Source organism: Sorex fumeus, unplaced genomic scaffold (genome assembly GCF_029834395.1).
Source record: "Sorex fumeus unplaced genomic scaffold, SorFum_2.1 ptg000007l, whole genome shotgun sequence".
NCBI classification, from domain to species: domain Eukaryota; kingdom Metazoa; phylum Chordata; class Mammalia; order Eulipotyphla; family Soricidae; genus Sorex; species Sorex fumeus.
This window is the reverse complement of record NW_026606064.1, coordinates 9,297,460-9,320,987: the sequence shown is the minus strand read 5'-3', so window position 1 is coordinate 9,320,987 and position 23,528 is coordinate 9,297,460. Positions and strand designations below refer to the sequence as shown.

General features: G+C 49.7%; 1 protein-coding gene across 4 annotated transcripts in view; it reads right to left on the bottom strand.

Annotated features, from left to right (window-relative positions):
• The window catches only part of AMBRA1 (autophagy and beclin 1 regulator 1), a 207,670-nt gene that overhangs the window by 11,933 nt on the left and 172,209 nt on the right, over positions 1-23,528 (bottom strand). For all 4 annotated transcript variants that reach the window (XM_056107387.1, XM_056107395.1, XM_056107402.1 and 1 more), the window contains 3 exons: positions 18,303-18,491; positions 16,979-17,133; positions 2,771-2,910 (listed from right to left, as the gene is read on the bottom strand). In XM_056107387.1, coding sequence (XP_055963362.1) covers positions 2,771-2,910; positions 16,979-17,133; positions 18,303-18,491 — 484 coding nt within the window. The remainder of the gene's footprint in view (positions 1-2,770; positions 2,911-16,978; positions 17,134-18,302; positions 18,492-23,528) is intronic.

Genomic DNA, 23,528 nt, shown 5'->3' with positions numbered 1-23,528 from the left:
GCAACTTGTCACCTTGAAAGTCAAATTCTTTAGCAGAAGAGCTGAGGAGGTGACAACAGGAGTGGGAGGGCCTGAAGCTACCTAAAAGAAAGGGTCATTAAATTCTACAATTGCTTTTCTTAAAAACAAACAACAAAAAAATGATTATTTTTATACGGGGGGAGACTCACAGCTGGCAGTGCCTGGGCACTACTCTCAGGGGACCACATGGCACTGGGGAAGAAACCCAGGGCTCCCACATGCACGTGTGTGCCCTAGCCCTTTGAGTCATCTCCCTGCTCCTTTTTATTTTTGCCCCGCAATGCGGGAAATTGAAGCCAAGGACTTGGGCACGGCATGTGCTCTACCACTGTAGCCATACCCTGGCCTTAGAGCTCCGTTCTTTGTCTTTAGCTGAGGTTTTGGGAGGGGAACTTTACAAAATGACATGTGAGCATTTGCAGTGTTTTTCTGAAGATAGGACACTGCTTTCAGCAGAACTTTAGAGGGGTTTTTGATTTAAAGAAAAAAAATGAGAAGCAGTTATGGTAGCAAGAGAGCAATAGTATGGTGGGTAAGGCACTTGCTTTGAACGTGCCTTGAATGTGTTCAATCCCCAGCACCCACTATGCATGTGCTAACTGGGGTTCAATTCCCTTGAACACCACCAGGAGAGATCTCCTGAACCAGGAGTAAAGAGCTGAGCATCACTGAGTGTGGCCCCAAAACAAAAGAGAACCAGGCACAGGTAAAGTGTTACAGGCAAATCGGTCAGGTAAGAAGCCTAATTCTACCACAGGGTTATTGGAAAGCCTTGCAAAGGTGCAGCTTATCTTCCAGGCCAGTGTAACATCCTCCTCACCTGGGTATAAAAGCCATATAGGCTGGAAGGTGACAGAACCGGAGGTGTTTTGAGAAACCTGGGGACAAAGTCCTGTTCATCTCGATTCAGCTGGCACCTTTCAATACCTGGTCACTGCCTTGGGGCCTCTGTGGGCGGAGCAATCAGGAGACAGGGAAACGCGGCAACAGACAGGCCAAACACGAGGGGTACGCTTCACCGAGTCAAGTGCTGGTGCCCTCAAACTCGGGAGCGAGGCTGCAGCTGCCGCGGGGTAAGAGTTCCCCAGGCAGTCAAGATGGCCCGGTCCCGCTGAGACTCGGGATGCTGAAGACGACATATGGGAGAAAAGAAAGAGAAAACAGAGGCCAATGCCAGCCTCATGCTTGGCTGTGGTATTTGTGACTCACACCAAGTATGTAGGCTGGGGTTTTAAACTGGAGTGCCTTTGGGGGGCCATGACAAATGGGTAAAGATTCTGCCAGCGGAGGAGCAGATTCCCCCATTTTTTAAAAACAAACAAAAAAAAAACCAACCTACCAAAAAAAAAAAAATACCCCACAAAACAAAACAAACAAACAAGAAAAACAAAAACAAAAACAAACCCAGGAGAGGGCTCAGAGTTTGGCTGGGACAAAGACTAGTGATCAGAATCGCAGACAATAATGCAGAGGAAGAGTGTTGTTGTGGAGAAACAACAGGCGAAGAAAGGTCTGTGAGTGCAGTGCCGGTAAGAGTGACAGCCCAGTCCAGATTCTGCGCCAGTTCTGGAAAGGATGTCCATTCGATTCTGCTCAGGAAGCGCTAAGGGCAAGGGACGAGCCAACCCGTCTCATGACTTTGGGGGAAAAAGAAAAGGGGCAGGGCAGACTGAGCGTGGAAGCGTGGAGCCGCGGGGGCGCAGGGAGGAAGCAGCAAGGCTGCCGGGCAGGCTGGGCCCCGGAAAAGCTCCAGCAGGCTCATGGGGCGGCCTCTCTTTGCGGGGCCCTGTGAAAACTCAAGAGGGAATAAATGACCGCCTTGAGGACCGTGTCTTCTCCCTCCTGGGTCTCCCACTTAGCTTAGCGGCTATGGGCTCCATCACAGGCACTGACCCGGGCTGGGCTCAGTGAGACGCAGGGTTTGGATCCCCAGCAAATGAAACCAAACCAAGCTGCCCCGAATCTGTACTCCAGGGAATAGCTCCACGGGACCTGTCGGAAGGTAGCATGGACCCTTCCCACAGGCAAGCTCCACTTGAGACCAGTCAGAGCACTCCGAGAGAAGGCTCTGCACCAGGCGATGGGCAGGAGGCAGAAGCGGCATCTGCCTTGCGGCAGTCAGCCCTGTCTGTGCTGAGAGTGTGCTTGTGTGTGCGTGTGCGTGTGTGTCTATGTGTGTGGTGGCAGGAGGGGTCCACTTCTGGTGGTGCCCTGCACGGCGCGTCGGTATGTGCTCTACCCCTCTGAGCTCTCTCCCCAGCCCCAGAAAGGCTCTGGTTCTCTGCCTTCGCTGTTACGAGCCAAGCTGTTAGAGATGGCTGGCTTGACAAAATAGGGGGTTTAACAGTGTTTCGTTTCCAATTTTATTTCTTACGTTAACCATTATGGCATTTATACAAACCCAAGACCACCTGTTGGATTTTTCCAAAAAGGTTTCAGACAGAGCAGTTGCTATCTATGTGTCTGCCGTTCAGGGAGACGAGGAGACCCGAGAACAAGGGACCGTGAAGAAAACAATGGGCACCTTAGACTTAGGGAGACTCCATCGCCATGCCAGGGCTCAGAGGGTGCCTAGGCTGGGTGTGCCCTGCCACCTCCAAGGGGAAGAGGTCCTGCAGGCCTCGTGAGGCTGAGAAGGGGACAAGTGGAACGACCCCTGGCCGGGCACCCCCACAAGGAAATGCTGATTCCTCCAGCCCGCTTGCCCCCGAGCCCCCCCAGCTCCCCCCACCCGCCCCCAGCCACTCACTCTGGCCGGCAGATCACCAGGTCTCCTTTGTTGGTGCCATAGGCCAGGCCGAGCCCCGGCTCTGGCAGCCAGCGGGCAGAGTTGATGCTGACGTGTCTCCGCTGGTCTGCAGGCATGGGGTAAAGGACGTTGAAAACTCTCTGGGGGTGGTGAGAGAGAGGAGAGAGAAGGGGGGAGGGATGATGTGTTACCAAGAATCGTCGACGTCAAGGAGAAGTCAAGTCCCTTCTAGGACCTGAAGCAAATGAAGCCTGAAGGAAAGGGAATGGTCAGGCTGGGCTTGGGGTGAACCATCATGGATTTAGGAGCTGGTGGGGTACACGGGGTGGGGCTGTAGTGGGGGTAGAGTGAGGGCGAGGACTACGATGCCAGGGCGACGTCTGGACTTGGTGTGTGAAACTTAGCTGTGTCCCCCTTAGGGAACGCCTCGTTGCACTCAGAAAATGACCTGGCTCACTGGGAAGGCCTGTCCTGAACTTTTTCTCTGACCAGACAAACCATTGAAAGCCAAGTCTGACTGGTAGTCCTGTTACCATGGAAATCACAGCGCTCGCACGGTAATGGGGGAACTGAAGGTGATAGGGGGGCGGGTGGGGGTGATAACATCAGAGAACATTCTTAATTCATCTAATTAAGAACAATGTTAAAACTGCTATTGTTAAGGAACCCTAAAAGGCGCGCGCGAAGCTGGAGGAAGCAGGGCGGGGGGTGGGGGGTCTGGAACGCAGAGGCACAGGGTCCATTCCCCACTTGGGGAAATCACCGCTAAAACAGCACTGCCACCTCAGGGGACAGGGTCTCCTGGCCAACAGTCTCCATCTTCCAAAATCTGTTTTCTCAAAGGGCACCTTCACCACGCCTAGGCTGAGGCTGAAGGCCTCTGTCTTGGCCACTGAACTATGGGGGTGTTTATCATGTTCCAGAAGCACCACTGAGTCAGCGATGGCAGGGCGGGTGGCAACAGCACGAGGAGTTAGAAAGCCCTGGATCCAGGTCCTGATGCCACCTGCCTAATGCCACCTGGATCATTTCATTTTTCATTTCATCATCCTGTTATTCGTCGATTGCCTCGAGCAGGCCCCAGTAACGTCTCTTTCATCCTAGCCCTAGGATTATATTCAAGGCTCTTTAGGAGAATGAGACCCATCATTGTTACTGGTATCTGGCATATTTGGTACGCCACGGGGAGTTTGCCAGACTCTGCCCTGTGGGCAGGCTACATTCGATAGCCTGCAAGTTTGTCCAAAGTAGTAATGAGACAATAAGATGTCATAAAAAAAAAGTTCTGATTCGCGGCCGCGCGGTTCCAGAATCTGGATTTTATAGTCTCTGAGTCTTGGCCGCTGATGGGATTACACGGCGCCAGGGGGCCAGGTGGTGGGTGTGACCCCCGCCTACTGGAATTTGGAGGATCTGGGTGGAAGATGCTCGACTCCAATTCGAGTCGACTGCCACCTGGATCACAACCTGAAAAAGCAACACCGTCCCAATAATGGGAGGACAACAGGACATGCAGGAAAACCCCTGGCATGGTTCAAACTCAGGAATGGTGACTGTTATTATCAATAACCTGCAACCGGGATGCTAAATCAGGTCACTGGGGCCTGCAAAAAGCACTCGAAGCTTCAGTCTACAAACTGTGGAGTTTATAGTCAGTACAACATTTTCTCTTAGCTTCCTTGGGATAGCACAGCGGTAGGGAGTTTGCCTTGCGCGCACTCAGCTTGGCTGAGCCGGGTTCGATTCTTCCACCCCCCTCGGAGAGCCCGGGAAGCTACCGAGAGTATCTCGCCCTCACGGCAAAAGCCTGGCAAGCTACCCGTGACGTATTCAATATGCCAAACACAGTAAAAAGTCTCAAAATGGAGACGTCACTGGGTCCGCTCGAGCAAACTGGTGAACGATGGGAGGACGGTGTGTCAGTCAGTAATTCTGTTTAGTTTTCTGGTTTTCATTTTGTGTTTTCGATGCCATGGATCAAACCCAGGGCTAATCTAAAAAATAGATCTGTCTTTGCCTGTCCCTAAGAGAAATGGGGACGACAAGAAAGAGGAGGAGAGTGTGATTTAGAAAATGATATGAAAAATACAATTAGGATAGTGTGAGGATAGTCTTTCTGGTGGTGACCTTGGTGAGACACAGATGGAAGGAAAGAAGGAATGAAAGAAGGAGCGAGGGAAGGAGGGACGGAAGTTTAGCTGAGTTAAGGGTCCATTCCATTTACACCCAGGAAGGGGCTGGGTATGGAGCTCACTAGGTCTTGGGTTATGCAGAACAAACTAAGACCAGTGACACAGACAAGGCATCAGCAGCCCTGCACACTGGGGACTCTGAGAGCTTGAGCCTTGATGCACACCCAGAGGAGCCCGTGCACGCATCTTTGGAAAGCAGAGAGTAATGAGCACTGCGAGTTCAGTGCCTTCTCACTCAGATAATACTGCCTGGAGTCACTTCCCGGGCCTGGGCAGCCAAGTGACACTGCTGGAAGGGCCCCGCTGTGGCCCTCAGGCATGGACTCGCGGCAGGAGCCTGAAGGCTCCTGTGGCTGCAGCATTCAGCCGCGGCCTCCCTGTTGGACTCGAGTCCGAACGTCTGAATCAACTATGTCCCTTACATCTCTGGCCTGAGGACAGGGCTAAAAAGGGACCCATTGGGTGATATGGATTTCTAGAACACAACTGCTTGAGCTCTGGAGAGCCAAGTCCTTGGCTGGAATGCCACTCCCCCACCTCTTGTACAAATCAGGATGGGTACAGAGCCCACACCACTTCCACAGAGGGGTTCATCCTCCCAGAAGACAAACAATGGTTTCTGTTGAACATGGAGACGCCTTGGCTGACAGGCCTTGGCACACGCGGCTAGGATCACATCATCTGTTAATTCCCCCCCACCCCCCAAGGCCGAATGGTGTGAGTGGGGTACACCCAGAGTGCACGAGGGATTTGTGTGTGGATGCCAGTGAGCTGGCTGCGGAGAGCCTCAATCTTTGCCTGCAGGCTTGCTATGGGCCTCACACTAGTCTCCCGTGGAACCACAATCATCAGTAACTGCAGGCAGCAAAGACCCTGCAAGAAGGAAGATGAGCAAAATAGCTTCCTGTACACTGTGCTGAAGGGGTTCAAAGAAAAGGAAAAAAAAAAAAACAAAACACACCTAAAACTAAAACGTTTTTCTAGAAATGTCCAAGCCAAGAAAGAAGCAGGTAAGCCTCTCACAGTTACACAGTCACACATATACCTTAAGCGGCCGGGGGCTGCGGAGGGCTCAACCACCAAATACTATCAATTAGCTTCTAAGTATGCCAACTTGCTTTGGGGACAAAAGCCTCCCAAGGCCAGTATGCTGGATGACCGTGAGTAGGCGAGACAAGGTCAGAGGGATTGGAGAAAAGTAATTAGAGGCTGAGACACCCCCCCGACACACACCCCCTCCCTTGCTGGTGATCTTCCTAGCCTTGATGGCTGGAGGAGTTGAGGGGTATCGACTTGTCCTCTGACTGCAGCAGCCCCCCACCCGGTCCTTAAACAGTGTTGAAAGGGCAGCTCCCAAGTGCCTGACTCCTCCAATGTTTGTGTATTAGGGCTAAATCCTGCTTTGTGGCAGGAAGCCAGAAAATGCCACGCGAAGATCAGCAGCCTCCAGGATTCCCGATAAGCGCTCGCTTATCACCCTCTAATGTGGGTGCGGGAAGGAGGGAGATGAGGGCAGGCAGCACGGGTGGGGAGCAAAGTGCATGCAGCGGGGGCTGGATGGGGAGAGCCCCTGTCTTCAGCTCTCATTTCACAAAGGCCTGGAATGCAAAGACCCTAAGTGGAAAGAGAATCTGGTCCACTGTGAGCGACGGCCAGAGCCTCACCAAGGGGAAGAAACAGAGCTCACAGCAGGCTAGCCCCAGGGACAAGAGCATCTGGGAACAAGTGTCGCAAAGCTGGCTGAGGGTTAGGGAGCTCTGCCTACCCCGTAGTCACTTATGGCTTTAAATACCCTTTTTTTTCTGGCAGGGGTGAGTATGGGCCACACCTGGTTGTGTTCCTAAGGTCATTTCTGGCTCTCTGCTCAGGAGTGTTCCCCAGCAGTGTTCTGGGGACCGGATGTGGTGCTGGGGATAGACACGGGGTTGGTTACATGCAGGGCAAGGATCCTCATCCCAGTACTATTGTTCTGGTCCCTGGACATCGGCCTTTCCAACCAGGCCTCTTCCCAGATTTGACTGGGAAAGGACTGGGCCCGGTTCACTAGTTTAGCAGCTCTCTCAAGAACAAAGATCTGAGATGGGGTGAAAGGCAGCCCTGGCATTCCCTTGAAGGCACCCCACTACATCTCAGTGCACTGCAGTTCCCCCGAGGGATACTAAGGACCAAGTTGATGGCCTGACTCTAATCCCTCTTGGTGACACAACGTGACATGCGATCAAGTCACACCACCCAACTTCACTGCACCAGAGAGGGACTATGAGGCCCCAAGGATCTTTTGCAAAGCTGGATACAAAACTCAACTGCTGATTCGTGTTCACAGAGTCCTGGTTTCACCTTCCTCTGCTGCAGTTATTATACGTGCCGAGAGGGACACCCTTCCCCCCTTGCTACCCCTAGCAGACTAGTCTCACTTCTGCCTAATGTTGAGCAAGGGAGTTGGCATTAATATGCCTGAAGGAACACTTTTTTTTCCTGATTCAGTGCAGTCTGAGCATGTCTACGGGGAATGCGACAGTTCACCAAGATCTTTATGATCCTAAGTGAGTGGGACAAAATGATTCTTCCACTTCAGGAGTTCATGACGCTTTCTTATACTGCCCACCCCACTAGCCCTTTCAACACTAACTAGTAGGAAACAGAAGGAGAAGCAAACAGTTCCCAGATCAAAACCAAAGGGGGCTTGTTTCGGGTTCAGAGACAGATAGGAAGAGGATGAAAGGTATCCAAAGGAGCTCAGTGGCAAGCCAGGCTCTCTATCCCTTTAGAATGGAGGGAAAACGGACTGTGCCCCACGTAACATGATGCTGTCTATTCTGCTGGATATCAATAAAGCTCAGATCATTAGTGCAAGCAGCAAAACTGCACGATGCTCTGATGAGCCCAGATAAGACGCTAAGAGAGAGAACTGTGGTTATGCTGTTTACATCGGGAAATTTCATCATCTGGAAAGCAGGAGCTGGTTCTCAGGGCGAGCAGTCGAGGGCAGTCAGTAGACTGCCCTTGTTTAAACCAAGACCACGGAAGGTGCTGGGAGGTCAGGGATGAGTGGGAAAGGAGGCTGGAAGGGCAGGGGGACAGGGACGGGGACAAGAGCCTCTGAAGGAGATGTTGAGGAGAGACACTTTTTGGGTGATGATGGGATCAAGGGAGGCCTCTACAATAGAGGGTTGAAGCTTGAAAAGAATCAACTCTCTGGGAGGAGGGAAAATCAATGGTGAGCAGATACTAGGAGGCAGCTGACCTTTGCAGTGGTAATGGATGGCTACACACCTTGTCCCAGGCGGGAGTGCGTGCGTGCCTGAGCAGCAGGGGACAGACGGGGCCAACATCTTGTCTTCCTGCAGACCTGCTGATTTGCTTAGATTCATGAATTACCAGAGGTGTTCACCTCTAGGAGAATCTGATGGTTTGTCAGAAACTCAGAAACCTTCATTTCGTTTACAGTCTCCATGCCCCCGTATATGTATATTTTTTGGCTGGGGTCACATCTGGTAATGTTTAGGGGTTACTCCTAGCTCTCCATTTAGGAATTACTCCTGGTGGTGCTCAGGGAACCATATGGGATACCAGAGACAGAACCCGGTTGGTTCACGTGCAAGGCAAACACCCTACCCACTGTACTTTTGCTCCAGCCCGCCCCTGTATATATATTCTTCTACTTTGCAACTCAGAACTTATAGGAGGCTGATGTGATCTTTACAGGGGTTATTTATTATTTTTTTTGTTTGGGGACCACACCTGGCAGTGCTCAGGGTTCACTTCTGGAAACCATATGTAGTGCTGGGGATCGAGCCCCAGTCAGCTGCCAACATGGCAAGGGCCTGGCCTGTGGTATTATCTCTCTGGCCCTACAGGACTTCTTTTAAAGATAAGAATACCAAGTTATATCCTTCTTGCCTTTTGTGTACGTAGGATCTGCCTGGCCCCAACTAAATTTTCCCCAACAAAAAAAGGACAAAACTGCTTTTCATTACTCTGGTTCTGGGACCTCTGCAACTGATGCTTTCTGCTACTGGAAGTCGTGGCTAGCCACAGACCTAGAAACTTGGTTTTCATCACCTGGCCCTCTCAAGGATACCCCAAGGACAATCAGATGACAAGAATCTTTTGAAAACAATTTTAAATTTTTATTTATTTTTAAGAAGAGGACAAGAGGGCTGGAGCGATAGCACAGCGGGTAGGGCATTTGCCTTGCACGCGGCCGACCCAGGTTCGATTCCCAGCATCCCATATGGTCCCCCGAGCACTGCCAGGAGTAATTCCTGAGTGCAGAGCCAGGAGTAACCCCTGAGTATCGCCAGGTGTGACGCAAAAATTTAAAAAAAAAAAAAAAAGAAGAGGACAAGAATCTTGCTTTTCAGTCAGCCTAAAGTTTCCCATAGGCCATCTCTGGCCCTTGGGCTCAAGGCAACCGTGACTTTAGACCTCTGTGCTAAACGGCCTTCAAGGACCCTGTAGAAAGACATCTCAAGCCTTCTACTTTCCACAGATGTAAGACTTGATTCGATAATAAATTCTTTTATTCTCCTGTTTTTTTTAAAATTTTTTTTTTTGGGGGGCTATATCAAGTGATGCTCAAGGCTCAGGTTAACTCCCGACTCTGAGCTCAGGGATTGCTCCTGGTGGTCCTGGTGGGCTTTGGGGGGCCATATAGGGTGCCAGGGAAGGAACCCGGGTCAGTTGCATGCAAGGCCCCTACCCGCTGTACTTGCTCTGGCCCTCTGACAAAATCTTGAAAACACAAAATGTTTTGAGATAAGACAGGAAATCTCCTGCCAACTCTCACAGAGCCCAGAGCAACTCTGGGAGCTTCAGCAAGGCACTCTCTGCTTTCAGGAGAATGGGCTCCACACTTTTTTTTTTTGGTGGTGGGGGGGGGACGCACACATGGCAATGCACAGGGGTTACTCCTGGCTCATGCACTCAGGAATTACTCCTGGCGGTGCTCGGGGGACCATATGGGATGCTGAGAATTGAACCCGTGTTGGCCGCGTGCAAGGCCCTACCCGCTGTGCTATCTATTGCTCCAGCCCCTGGGCTCCACACTTTTAACCCTGACTGTGAACTGAGTCACTGGCTGGGCACATGAGGGGTATGAGTTGTTATGTTCTTGCATGTGAAGCAAAGGCACAGCAGACAAAGTTTCAAAGTAACACCCATTCCTGAAACAAATGTTGCCGTGCTTGGCCAAGCATGGAGGAAGGCTGAGATCCAACAGGGAGAGGGCCAGGCAGGCCAGTCATCCAGGCGGCAGACACCATGAGGTCCACTGCCTTCCCTGCTGTCTTTGCAGACCAACTACGGCACGGGACCCATGGGAGGGACACGCACAGACCCGAGTCTGGAAAGCACAATGCATATTGGCTGCGTTCTACTAGGAGGCCATGGAGGAGAGAAACTGTCAGAGCAGGAGAAATCTGTCATGGAAAAATTCGCCTAAATGGCTCTGACTGCAGCGCTAATGTTATTTTTAATTTTTTATCTTGCCCCCTCCCTTCTCTGACAAATCGCATCAGAGACACCCCTGACTTCTCCCATACCTCCCTCCCCTTTTCCTACAGTGTGCTGCAGAAAGGAACTTTTTGAGGATAGATGCTTTGTACCACATCTCAGAAGTCAACTTTAAGATAATTGCAGCGGAAGCAGCTTTTAATCAACTGACAGGCAGCTTTAAGAAAATTAATGAGGACCAAAATCTTAGGAAGGAGTAAATCATTTCTGACAACAAAGCCGTCTCTTTTATCCCAGTCTCCCTTGAAGAAATAATACTCTTCCAGGATACAAAAATAAAATATCTTTATTTTTGGTATTTGCCACTCCCAGGGCTAGACGAGATCAAGGAGATGCTTGGATGCCTTAGATTTTTGGAGAATACTCTCGATTAGTGAACTGGAGTTCTAGGTCACTTTTGAAATTCAACTTTTAGAATCCAGGGAAGTCCTGATGATTGGATTCTATCACAGGCCAAAGTCCGGGGCAGGGAGGGACCCACAGGAACGGTTTGATACTGAGCTCCCAGGAGATTAGACGTATGAGACTGCACAGCACTGGGCATCCTTTTTTTTTTTCTGCATTTTGGGTCACACCTGGTGATGCACAGGGATTACTCCTGGCTCATGCATGGTGGTGGTGCTCGGGGGACCATATGGGATACTGGGAATTGAACCCAGGTTGGCCGCGTGCAAGGCAAATGCCCTACCCAAATGCCCAATAGCTCTGCTATTGTTCCAGCCTCTGGGCATCCATCTTGACCCAGGAGCTACACCATAATTCAATCATGACTAGTGTGAGCAATCTGAGAGTTTTGTTTTGTTTTGCAGCCACATCCAGTGGTGCTCAGGGCTTACTTCTGGCTCTGTATTCAGGGATCACTCTTGGTGGGGGTTGGGGGACCCTAGGGGGGTTTACCAGGGACTGAACCCAGATTAGCCGTATGTAAGGCAAGTAAGTGCCTTACCTGCAGTACTACCTCTCCAGCCCCTAGTTTGAGCACTCTGGATGTAAGCCTTTCCTATGGTTCACTTTTAGAAACTTTTAGTAAGGTAACTATCAGTCAGCCTCACGCTCGTGAAGGTAGCTGAGAAATGGTATGAAAGCAAGCCAGCTGTTTCTTTATAGATATCTATCCCTGGGTATCATAATAATCGTTGTCCATCCAAGGACGACCTTAAGTTTAACACCTGAAAAAGGAATTCAAAAATTACTCCTTTGGATGAGAAAAGGATCTGGAGAGAAAGATAAAGGTACGATCACCCCCCTCACCCCCCCCTTTTTTTTTTAAAGCAAAAGCACCTTCTTATTCCACAGCATGCAGGCCGACAGGCAGGGAATGGAATTGCAAGCTGGGCTGAGTAAAATCCACTATGGGCAGGTGAGAATTCTAATCATTTCCTATAGCATTCATCCTTAAATTCCTCCAGGTACCATCACTGGGACACTAGCATGAGCCAGAAAAGCTACTCATTGATTTTTCAGCTTCCTGAAAGTATTGAAAAGACTTGTCTAATAGGAGCCATAGAAATAAATCAGATGAGGTTCCAGAGAAATTAAGAGTGAGAGGAAACAGACAAAGAACAAAGCTATATTGACAAGTGAGCTTTAACGAGTGTCTCCAGGCTGTCCGTGCCTGGTTCTCACTCTTGAGGGAGTGTACAAGCACCGGGAGGTGATGCAAGGTCACCTGCTTCCCACCCCACCCAAGCTATGATTCATCAACTTTAGCTGGGGCTGAGGACCTCACTGCTGTTAAGGTCCCTGGTGATGCTGATATAGGTGCAAGGGAAACAGATGGAGACCCGCTGCCCAATAAGAGCTGAGTGTTAACAGGTGTTAACAGATCTACTTTCCTTCCATATTATCTTGTGTTTGGGGAGGACTTGGGGGGTGGGGGGAAACTTGGGGACTTGCAGGACTTGGCAGATGCATAGCACTAGCGTTCTAAAGGTACAAGTGGACATGATCCACCACTGAGGAGCAGGCGACTCAGGGTCAAGAAGAGTGGGGAGGGGTCAGGGATATAGCTCAGCAACAGAGTTACTGCTTATGTCAGTCTCTAGTTCGACTCCCTACACTGCGGAAAAAACAAAACCAAAACCAAAATACAATCAATGCAGCAAGGGAAGAGAAACTGAATGGAGAAGAGGAGGAGGAAGAGGAAGGAAAAGATAAAAAAAAAAGGGGTTGGGAGGAAAGGACAGGTAGGGAGAAGGAAGGGACAGCCTTTCCTCCCAGCACTCCCTGGAAACTAACAGTCACCTGGTCCTGGTATACAGTCGGCTTTACCACATAGCCACAAAGAAAAAACTTTCAATAAAATTGACCCTTAAGTATTTGGACCTTTGCTGTAAAAAGCACAACGTCATTCCACAGAGAGAAGAGCTGAATCACTTTCCATCTAGAGTTGCTTCCCTTATCAAGTCAAATGAAGGTGCCCTGTCCATCACTCCTGCTAGTGAAATGACCAGAGAAGCCGGACACGCAGCAACAGTGAGATCCGAGGCATATGCAGTGAGAACCTATTTCTGGTCTCATAAACCCACTCTGACATGCACACAACCCTCACTTGTTCGTTCCAGGGATAAAACCATTACTCTTCATTTTTTTTGGGTCTATTAGTCAAAATGCCTCAGTCCAGTGGCTGACTTCAGCCCCATTGCAGGGCAAGACAGCATTTTATTGTTGATGGAGCATTATGGTATACGACTGTTTCTGGCTTTGGCAAGAATCTCTTATTTTTTGTTATTATGTTTTCACTTGTTAGGACCCCCAAATTATTGTAATGTGCAAGTTGCCACTAGTTTAGAAAACTAATTGCGGTTCTCTCTTACGATACTGTGCTTTGTTCCAATTAGATGGAGTTTAGTCAGTTTTAGAGTTGTGAGAATTCAGCAAGACTTCAGTCAGCAAGCAACCTTTAAATGCCCAAGTTGAGACAGAAAACAAAGGAAGAAACTCTCCCTGACTCAAGGATGAGCGGGGCAGCGGGAAAACAAGCTCCGGTACCCAGGGCAGCACGTCCAGCGGGCGGAGCTAGGCCGGGGGCGGCAGAGTGGTTCGGCTTCTTTTTCCTGATTCGCCGGTCATATGAAAATCAGGAAGACTAAGCTTAGCCTCAGACAGAGAAGGAGAGTATCAAAAAAGAACCTGAGGTCCTAGAAACGAGGACAAAAATGAAAATGACTCAACGTGGGGAAGAATCCAGCAGACAGATATTCAAGGGAGAACCCTGGAAAGCAGCAACAGCTGAGAAGAGAGGGGAGGTGAAGCACACACAGCCAAATAGCTGAGTTTGGTAGGAAATAGAACATCAACGCCACTGAGCCTGCAACAAAATTAGCAAAGGATCAAAGCACCACGCAGAAAACCACGCCGAGAAGGAAGCCTGATACGGTGCCTCTGCCTTGCTGAGGCGGCCGAGGGCAGAGCCCAAAAAGAAGTAGGCGTGAAAAACAGCAGCTCCCCAAAGCCAGAGCACGCCAGTCTCGGAGACCCTATTTCCTAAAGAATAGGGCCTTGGCCCCCTCACCCCGGTCTTAACTGATTTTAGGTCCTGAGTACAGACCAGATTTGCAACAGGGACTCCAGGATTCTGACCAAGGTTGTCCCAAAAGCACAGCTGGGAGAAGCGTTGGTCCAGGACTCAGGAGAACTGCTCCGAATAAGGGCATCAAGGGTACCAGCAATTAGCAATTCATTTTCAGCAGCGTTTTCATAGGGGACCGCGTAAGAGACTGTCTCTTAGGGAGAGGTGTCACTTAGTGGGAATGAAAATGGGTATTTCAATGCTCTAGAGGATGCTCTCCTGGGGAATGTCTGTTGGCCCAACAAGTTTCCCTCTCTGAACATGATTAGAGAGGATTTTAAGAAGTAACACTAAAGAGGGGGGGAATTCTGGGTAGAGAAGCTTAAGGAAAGAGGTCCATCACACTTGAGAGCATCTCTTTAAGGGTAGTAGTTGATGCAGACACCCACCTGTACATCCCTGTATGAAGGAAGAGGCCTGAGTGCTGCCTTAAAACCTCGCATCCTTTGCAGGCAAACACGCACTTCTTGTCTTAAATGGAGGGACAGCACAGCTATCCCAAAAGGTGCTGTCTTCCCTTCCACCAGCTTAGTGTGCCGAATGCTTTGGTGCCTTTTGGTGTAAGGGACAACCAGTCCGTGAAAACCAGAGCCATAAAACCAGGCCTGAAAAAACACAGCTTGGGCTTTCAGTTTGGGGGTCACACTGGCTGTGCACAGGGAATACTCCAGGCAGGGCACAGAGGACAGAGGTGGTACTCTGGATGAAACCTGGGTTGGCTCTGTGCAAGGCGAGCACATCACCCACAGTACTCTCTCTATGGGGGTCTTTTGTGGGAGTGGGCCCACACTGGAGCGAGCAAAGCCTCGAGAGGCCTCTATACTGTCTCTCGGGTGAGAGAACGCCTCCTAAAGGGAGCTTTCTAGTTACTTTCAGTTCCCTCTCCTAAGTGGCAGATGGTGCCTATTGAGAATCAAAAAAGCCTCCCTGGGAGGCCTGAGAAATAGCTCTTGTCACGAGGCGTGCATCAGCTGGCTAGTTGCCCTGAGCCCTTAGCGGGCCGGCAGTGGATTGCCACGTCTCCTCAGCAGACTTCTCCAACTGCACTCCCTGAGCTGGCCCCATATGTGACAACATCTTGGCTTCCGCCTTAGAGCTGTTTGCCATTAGCCAGATGTTTCTGGCTACTTATGGAGCAGAGGAACCTGGCTGGGGTGAAGGGCTGGCAGGCTGTGCCCAGGAGTTGGGCAGGAGCCCTGGCTTCCGGAAGAGGCTGGAGATGTCCATTAGTGTTGCCGAAATCAGATCCTGTCTCTTAATGATTATAAACAATTATCCCACAATGATGCAGAAGGATTAGAAAAACAGCTGTTGGGGCCAAGATTAGAGGTGGTGAAAAGCAGACACTGGGTACTTGTATCATCCTAACAAACTCAAGGTAAGCAGAATATGTATAAATTAAAACTCAACCTGCATTCATAAGTCTCTTGATAATAAAGTAAGTTTGATGAACTTCCCCCAAAGTCCCAAAGTCCTCTCCAGATCACTCAGTGTCAAACATAAGGGAATTTAGGAACTGGACTGTCCTCATCCATATGATGTCAAGGAAAAAGAATGCTCTTGTCTGGACATGTCACTGACCATGGGCCTGGCTAGTGACCGCCTAGAAAAGGAAGCACGAAACTATTCTTGAGCTTCTTTTCATTCACTCAGTTTCTCTTAAATGTCAGGTCTGCACTTCAGACAAACCGGACATGGCACCTGCTCTCACGGAGCTCACGGTTCATGAAAGGAGGAAAAAATGGAAACAAACAACTGTGGTTTGCTGTGAGGCATGTTAACGTGAGCCTGCGTATGAGGCAGTGGGGCAGGAGGGAGTGACAGGAGGGAAGGTTCCACCGACGGGGAAAGGCCTGTGGGAAGTTAGTTGGGAATAAGGGAGAGGAGGCCCTGCAGTTGAAGTGGATCATTAAATCCAGGCTATTCAGAAAGCGCTGGGAGAGTTGTACAGAGGGCTTGGGTAGGCGACACCAAGGCCACACAGGGCCTCCTACTTCAATTCCTTTATATAAAATGGGTCCTATCTCCAGATTTATATATTTTTAAAGCTTTCCACTTAAGGCATTCAACTAGCATCGACATGAAGGGCATTAAACGAGGAGCTCCGCGGGGGATGTCCCTTAGGAACGAAGACTGACCCTAATTGCATGGCTTTAACCAGAAGGCTGAGGAAAACACAAAACCACACAAAGCGTATAAAATTGGCACAGGCTACACAAGTACTAAGGGAATTCACAGGTTCTTAACTTAAGACAGAACTTAAATACCATCTAATTAGAGAACGATTCAAATGCTCAACTCCCCTCCACAAATCTGGCCCAGATGAGCCCCCAGGGGGACGTGGGAAGCTCACTAGGACCTAATCCAGCTGAGTGCACGAGGACACTAACCCACAGCCCAGCGGGCCTTTATGACATAGGAGGGTCCCAAACAGGACCACACTCTGCTGCAAAGTGGATAGAACTGAGGAGCATGGCAGCTGCCCAAAGTCTCCATCTTCCATCACAATTACAACCCACAGAAAAGAGTATTTCAAGGTATGCTGTCCCTTTTTATAGCTTTCTTCCTCAAAAGAAGAAGGGGGTAAAAAGCATAAATATTTCATTGGGCCCTTTATGCATTTTCAGACTAAAGGGCTCATGCTGAGGTAAGGGAGGAAACGTTCAGCCTCGTGGGTAGCCAAAGATACTTTTCCGGCCTCTAGAGAAGCCAGTTCAGAAGGGATGGGTGGGAGTGGTCCTGGCTTTCACCAGCCCCAACAAGTAAAGCCTGCGTGTGTGGCCAGGCCGCCCGGGAGCCTTCCTTTGCTCCTTTGGAGCATGGTGTCTCCAGTTCCGGGATGTCTGGCGTGGCGAGCTGGCCACTGCCCTTCCTTACCCTGCCCAGCCCGGAGGAACTGCAACTGAGCAGAGACACCGCTGTGGCACTCACCCGCATGGAGGTTTCGCCACCATGGGCCTGTTGCAGCCTGAAGACCTGGGCCACCATGTGCTCCGTGGAGGGGTGCAGCAGGATCCTTCGGGAGGCCAAGCCCACCATTACATACCGGCCCATGGGGGACAGGCTCACCGAAATGGCATTGGGACCTGAGGGCCAACAGAACAGAGAGAGACATTGCCCAGTGTTTCTGCCATTCCACAGGAAGCAGTCCTCACTCTTGGTCTTTCCCCTTTCTCCAGACCTCCTGGGCTGACCTCACAGGATTAGAGCAAGGAGTACAATGAGAAGGCATTCACAGTCTAGGGTAGTGTCGGACATATAGAGGGCCTGATAAATGCTAGCCACTCTTTTAGGATCATAAGATTTTTATTTTTAGGTCACACCCAGCAATGCTCAGGGGTTACACCTGGCTCTGAACTCAGGAAATTACTCCTGGTGGTGCTTGGGACTACATGGGATGCTGGGGGTCAGACCTGTGTGGGCCACATGCCCTACCTGCTGTGTTATTGCTCCAGCCTAAGAATCACAGTTTTAAAGGGGATCTATTGTAAACAGGCTTTCGAAATCTATTTTTTATTTCCATTTACTATGAATATTTTTTCCACCATTATGTATTCTGCAAGAGTGCTTATCTTTTGTTTAGTTCTGGTTTTTGGGCCATACTCAGCTGAGCTCATGACTTATTCCTGACTCTTCACTCAGGGATCATTCCTGGTGGGACTCAGGGGACCACCCAACCCAGGATGGCAGCATGCAAGGAAAGTGCTTAATCTTTCTACTATCTCTCTAGTCCCAGAAGAGTGTTTTAAAGGCCAAGTGGTCCTCTGTCCTGTCAGTGCACCATGATAAATTTAAGCAACTCCTCAAGATGTGCTATTTTTCTCTATGGTAAATAACACTGCTGTGAACCTCTTTGCATAGAAATCGTTGAATTTTCTGATTATTTTATTAGAGGTGGAATTTCTGGTTTAAAGAGAACACGCATTTGGGGGGACTTTTCATACACAATGTCAGAAGTCCTGGGGCATGAGTGAGTGTGCCCCTAACCCCTCCCCCCACAGCTCCTGCCTTATACCTGGCATCACAACAAACACAGGTGGGGATGTCACTGCAGGAGAAAAATTCAGAGATTCTTCTACAACCTACCAGCCACGTTCCCTGCAAAACACTGTTCCTGTTAGCCTCTTCCTCCACTCCCCAGGAAGCAGGGGCAGTAGGTGATGGTCCCTCCCACCTAAGCAGTGCCTCACCTAGGAACGCGCATGCCATGGTCCCAGCATCCCTCTGTCACTGGGTTGGGCTTCCTATCCCTTACCAAATCGTTTGGTGTAGAGCATTTCGCCCAGGTTATGAGGGGCCAGGGAGTACACTGCTAGGATGCCCTCGTCGGGAAAGCCCCGCTGGCTGCTGGGGATGAAAGCTGCCAGGAGCTGGCCGTCCGCAGAGATGTCACAGCTGGCATCATTGTAGATCTTGCAGTTCTGCACCAGTACATTCACGGAGGCTGCATCAGACAAGGAGAGAAAAGAGAGTAAGAAAGAAAGTTTGGATTTGAGGGGCCTGAGAGATAGTAGAGGTCAAAGCACTTGCCTCTCATGTGACCAGCCCTGGGTCACTAGCGCTACATGAACCCCAAGAACTGTTGGGTGCAGCCTACACACATACATACCCCTGCACCACCAAAGCAGTTTGGAGTTGATGTAAAAATATCTTCCTCCCAAGTACCCCCAGCCTGCAGTTTGTGGGTCATACCCAGCGATGCTCAGGGCTTATTCCTGGGCTCTGCACTCAGAAATCATTCCTGGTAGTGCTGGTGTACTATATGAGATGCTGGGAATTGAACCTGGGTGAGCAGCGCGGAAGGTAAGTGCCTTACCCTGTGGACTATCTCTCTGACCCCAGAGGTGAAAATATCTGAGCCAAGAAATTTAGAGGCTTTTTTTAACGGCTGACACCTGTTTAGGAACGTTAAAAGTTGCCTTGTCAAACTAAATATCAGGTATCAGGAGCCAGGGATATAGCTCAAGTGGCAGAGCACATGTGTGTATATGTCAAGTTCTTTTTTTTTTCTTTTTTTTGGGGTCATACCTGGCGATGCACAGGGGTTACTCCTGGCTCTGCACTCAGGACTTACTTCTGGCAGTGCTCAGGGGACCATATGGGATGCTGGGAATCAAACCCGGGTGGCCGTGTGCAAGGCAAATGCCCTACCCGCTGTGCTATCTCTCCAGCCCAGCCCCTATATGCCAAGTTCTGAGTCTGATCTCTGGTACCACACATTTCCCCAGCACAGATGGACCCATACATCATCAGGCTCACAACACCAGGCCAAACATCCCTGAGTTAAAAAAAAAAGAAAAGAAAAGAAAAAAAAAAAGGTCATAAAACAAGAAAAATAAAGAGACAGGACAAGAAAATATATACCTGGGCTGAAGAGATAGATGGCCCGAGGGGCTAGAGCATGAGCTCAGTGTGCAAGAGGCCTGGGTTTGATCCTGGGCACATTATGGTCCCCTGGGCACGGTTGAAATCAGAGCCCTGCGCACGGAGTCTGGAGCAGCTCCTGTGCATTGCTGGGTGTGGTCCCCAAGCAAACAAAGTTATCACTGCTACCACGTGCACAGGGAGCTACGTTAGACAACACGATTCTAACAGCCTGCTGAGTTTTTGTGCCCACTCCAGAAACATCACTGGGGAGAACAGATGAGGAGAAATTGCTCCTGAAAATCACTGAATAGCCTATTACTGCCCACAAGCCCAAAACACCTAACCTCCAGTGAGTCCCCAGGAGAGAGGACGAAAGGAAACCGAGGCTGGCGCTGGCTAGACTCTTCACTGCTCACTCTCCCCTGGGTCTGCCATGTGCATCTCAGCGGCCACAGTCCGGGTTGGGCAGTGAAGGAGAATAAACGCCAAGGTGAGCCAGGCCGCAGGCTCTACCCAAGGGAGCGTGGTGGGGAAATGTGAAGGAGTCTCCATAGGGAGACTCTTCCACATCATGGAGCCTCACGACTCCTCAGGCAGCACCAGCTGGGGGCTGCTCATCCCTCTCCAAGATGAAGTTCCCTGCCAGGAGGAAGTGGCTTGTCCTGATGTGAGCCTAGAACCAGAAGGCCCACATCCTGAGTGCACACAGCACAGTGCAGCCAAAGGGAGACCAATGGCTTCCAGAGTGCATCTCATTTAGACCCACTTCGTATGCATGGCCCAAGGGATTTTTTTTCACTCTTTCTCTTACCTGGAGATCATTTGTAGATTTAGTGTCAGAGGCATTATGGTAAAGAAGGAAAAGAAGGAAGGAGAAAAAAAAAGGGAAGAAAACTCAGCTCTCCTAATCACATTCCAGGCCATCAGTCCAGTAAGCCTGAAGGCCTGACCTGAGAAAGTACTTGAAGGAAAACAAACCAAAGAATTCCTTTTTGGGTATTAAGACTTAGTAGGATAAAGAACTCAGTGATTACTAAAACTCTCTGTTCATCCCTTTCCCCTCTGGATTGCTGATGAAGCCACAGGGCTGACAGCAGTTCAAAAACACAGGAGAACACAGTGATTAGCTGCTGTGCCAACTCCCGAGGCTGACACCTCCAGCACCATGACACACGGAACCGAGGAGGGACCACAAGGATGGCTCTGTTTGCTAACTAATAAAATAATGACATCCAAATACTGGTTGCTATCACCATTAGTGCTCTGTACTGCACCACGTCCAACCCACCATCTGCTTCAGCCTTTATGGCTCGATTTATCTACTCAGCACTGAGACCGTCTGCTCCTTACTCAGGGTCCTGAGCCTGTTGCCAAAATGATGACAATCTCCTCCTTCCCTGGACTGACACATGATTCCAGTTGAGCACAGAGAACCACGGAACTAGGGGGCACTTCAGGAGCAAGTCCATCCTGGTTGCGTGCTAATCAGTGAAGGCTGGCATAAATCTCAGTATTTATTTGAAAAAAAGATTTGAAAAAGTGAGAGAGAGAGAAAAAAACAGAAGCAGCAGCCAACAACTTAGAACGGAACCCTCAAAAGCAGAGGGAAGTGAAGATCATAAATATTAAGACATGAACATAAACAGGGAAGGAGACAGGTTTTTATTTTTTGGTTTTTGGACCATACCCGGGAGTGCTCAGGGCTAACTCCTGGCTCTGTGTTCAGGAATCACTCCTGGCAGAGCTTGGAGAAATGATATGTAGTTAACAAGGGTCAGCCATGTGTAAGGCAAGCACTATAACCCCTGTATTATATCTCTGGCCCAGAGGCACTGGTCTTTATGAAAGCTCTGCGCAGTTGCCATTTTGTCCACAGTAATATTTCAAAAATGATTGGTGGGTATTTTTACCAAGCTCTTTTTTTTGTCTTACTACATAGATTTAGCTCATGTGTGTTAATATACAATTCAAAAACACAGATGCCTATAATGATCCTTAAATCTCACTACTTGGTTAGGGAGAGGGCTCAAAGGGCTGCAGCTCATGCCTAGCAAAAGGCTCCAGTTTGAGTCCCAGCATGGATGGCCCTGCTTGAATGGTGCCAGGCATAGTCCTGATGGCCCTGACCATCACTCAGCCAAAAGGAAAGTGCAATGCAAGGCCCTAGCACTGAACCCACATGATGAGGCTGAGTATCACTGGAAGTAGCCTCTGGGTCCCTAAGCATTCCTCCGAAAAAATCTTCCAAAACCTCTCTTGCACCGACTTTTTGTATTTAACTGGGGCCCCAGAGGTAATCTGATGGGTAAGGCGCTGACCTTGCTTGCAGCCAACCTGAGTTTGATCCCTGCAACTCCATATAGTCCCCCAAGCCCTGCCAGGAATGATCCCTGAGCACAGAGCCAGGAGTAAGCCCTGGGCACATTTGGATGTAGTCCCAACTCCTCCCCACCCCTAAGAATATAATTATTTAAATACCTCACCACCACCCCACAACCCACACATAAGGAAGGGCCATTCTCTATGATGCTTGTCATGTCAGGGCTGGACTGACCTCCAGTGCACAGGTCATGATGGGCCATGCAGTTCCAGAGTTGGAATTCAGGGCCTAGCAGCCGGTAGGTATGTTCTCTACCATTTCACCTATCTTCCCAGCCCTGTCAGATTTTTTTTTGAGGGGCCACATCTGGGGGTACTCAAGAAATCACTCTTGGCTTTATGCTCAGGAATCATTCCTGGCAGGGTTCAGGGGACCCTATGTAGAGCCAGGGATCGAAGCAGGGCAAGTAAGTGCCTTAACCCCTGTACTACATTCCTATCCCAAGGGTTAACTCTTGGTGTGCAACTTGGGGGTCATTCCCAGCGACATGCAATGCAAAGGACTGAACCCAAGACATATGCATGCTAAGTGTACAACAAGACTAATGTGTGTGTGTGTGTGTGTGTGTGTGTGTGTGTGTGTGTGTGTGTGTGTTGGGGGGGAGGGGGACGGGAATGGTACTCAGGCCTTCCTGGTTCTGTGCTCAAAGATCACTCTTGGTGAGCTATATGTGGGGGACTATATGTGGTGCCAGAGATCAAACCCAAGTCAGCCAGGTGCAAGACAAACACGTTACCTGTTGTACTATCACTTTGGTTCCGAAGATTAATTTCTAAGGTATTAAGTGAGACTGGGGTGGGGAGGACAGAATAATGTTTTCCTTCTGCAGAGAGCTTAATTCTAAAATACTGAAAAACTGGGCATATGAGCAATGATACATGTTGTCAGCCTCAACTTTAAGTCATCGTGTTTCTGTTTGTACTGCATTACAGTGAGTTCAAGTTCATGGCCATCTGCCCAATTCTGTCCCACCCTCTACTTGCCCCAGCTCACAACTGGTGCCTGGAAGTGCTCTGAGCTCAGAGATGCAGAAGGCAACTGAAGAGAGAATGCTCAAGATGCAGGCGGCCTCCGCTGGCACGCTCCCTTCCGGATCTTCTACAGCTAGATCTAGGGTGCCTTTCATTTCCACCCCAATGATGAAGGAGATGCTGTAGGCGCAGAGTGATTTGGTAGCTTCATTTCAGTGAGCACTGGGTGGTGCATTTACAATTTCATTTTTATTTCAAAGCTCCAATTAGCAACTCACATTAGCCGCTTGTTCTCTATTAATTCCCCACATGGAAATGGAAATGCTCAGTTACAGTGGTAAGTGGTCACTGCTTCAATTTATGTACGCAGTTTCTTCTCACGGCTGAAATCTTGTCGAGGTAATCTATGCTCAGAAAGGCAGAGATGACTGACTTTTTTTCTTCAGTGACAGGAAAGGAACGAACGAGTGACAAGGGCCACCCACCCCTCATGGACTCCACAGTAATGTAGGACGCTAGGGAAAAAAACAAGCAAGCGGTGAAGTGGAAACCAGCCTAAGATGGTGGCAACCCACTCAGCTCTAGAAATCTAGTTCGGCTCCCCACTCTGCCTTAGCACGGTGAGCAGGCCTCGTCATGCTTATGAATCACTTGGAGGGCTTGTTAAATCACAGACTATGGGGGTACAGCCTGAGGATTTGTGTTTCTAGCAGGTTCCCAGATGCCTCTGCTACCACTGGTCGGGATCGCTCTTGAAAACTGC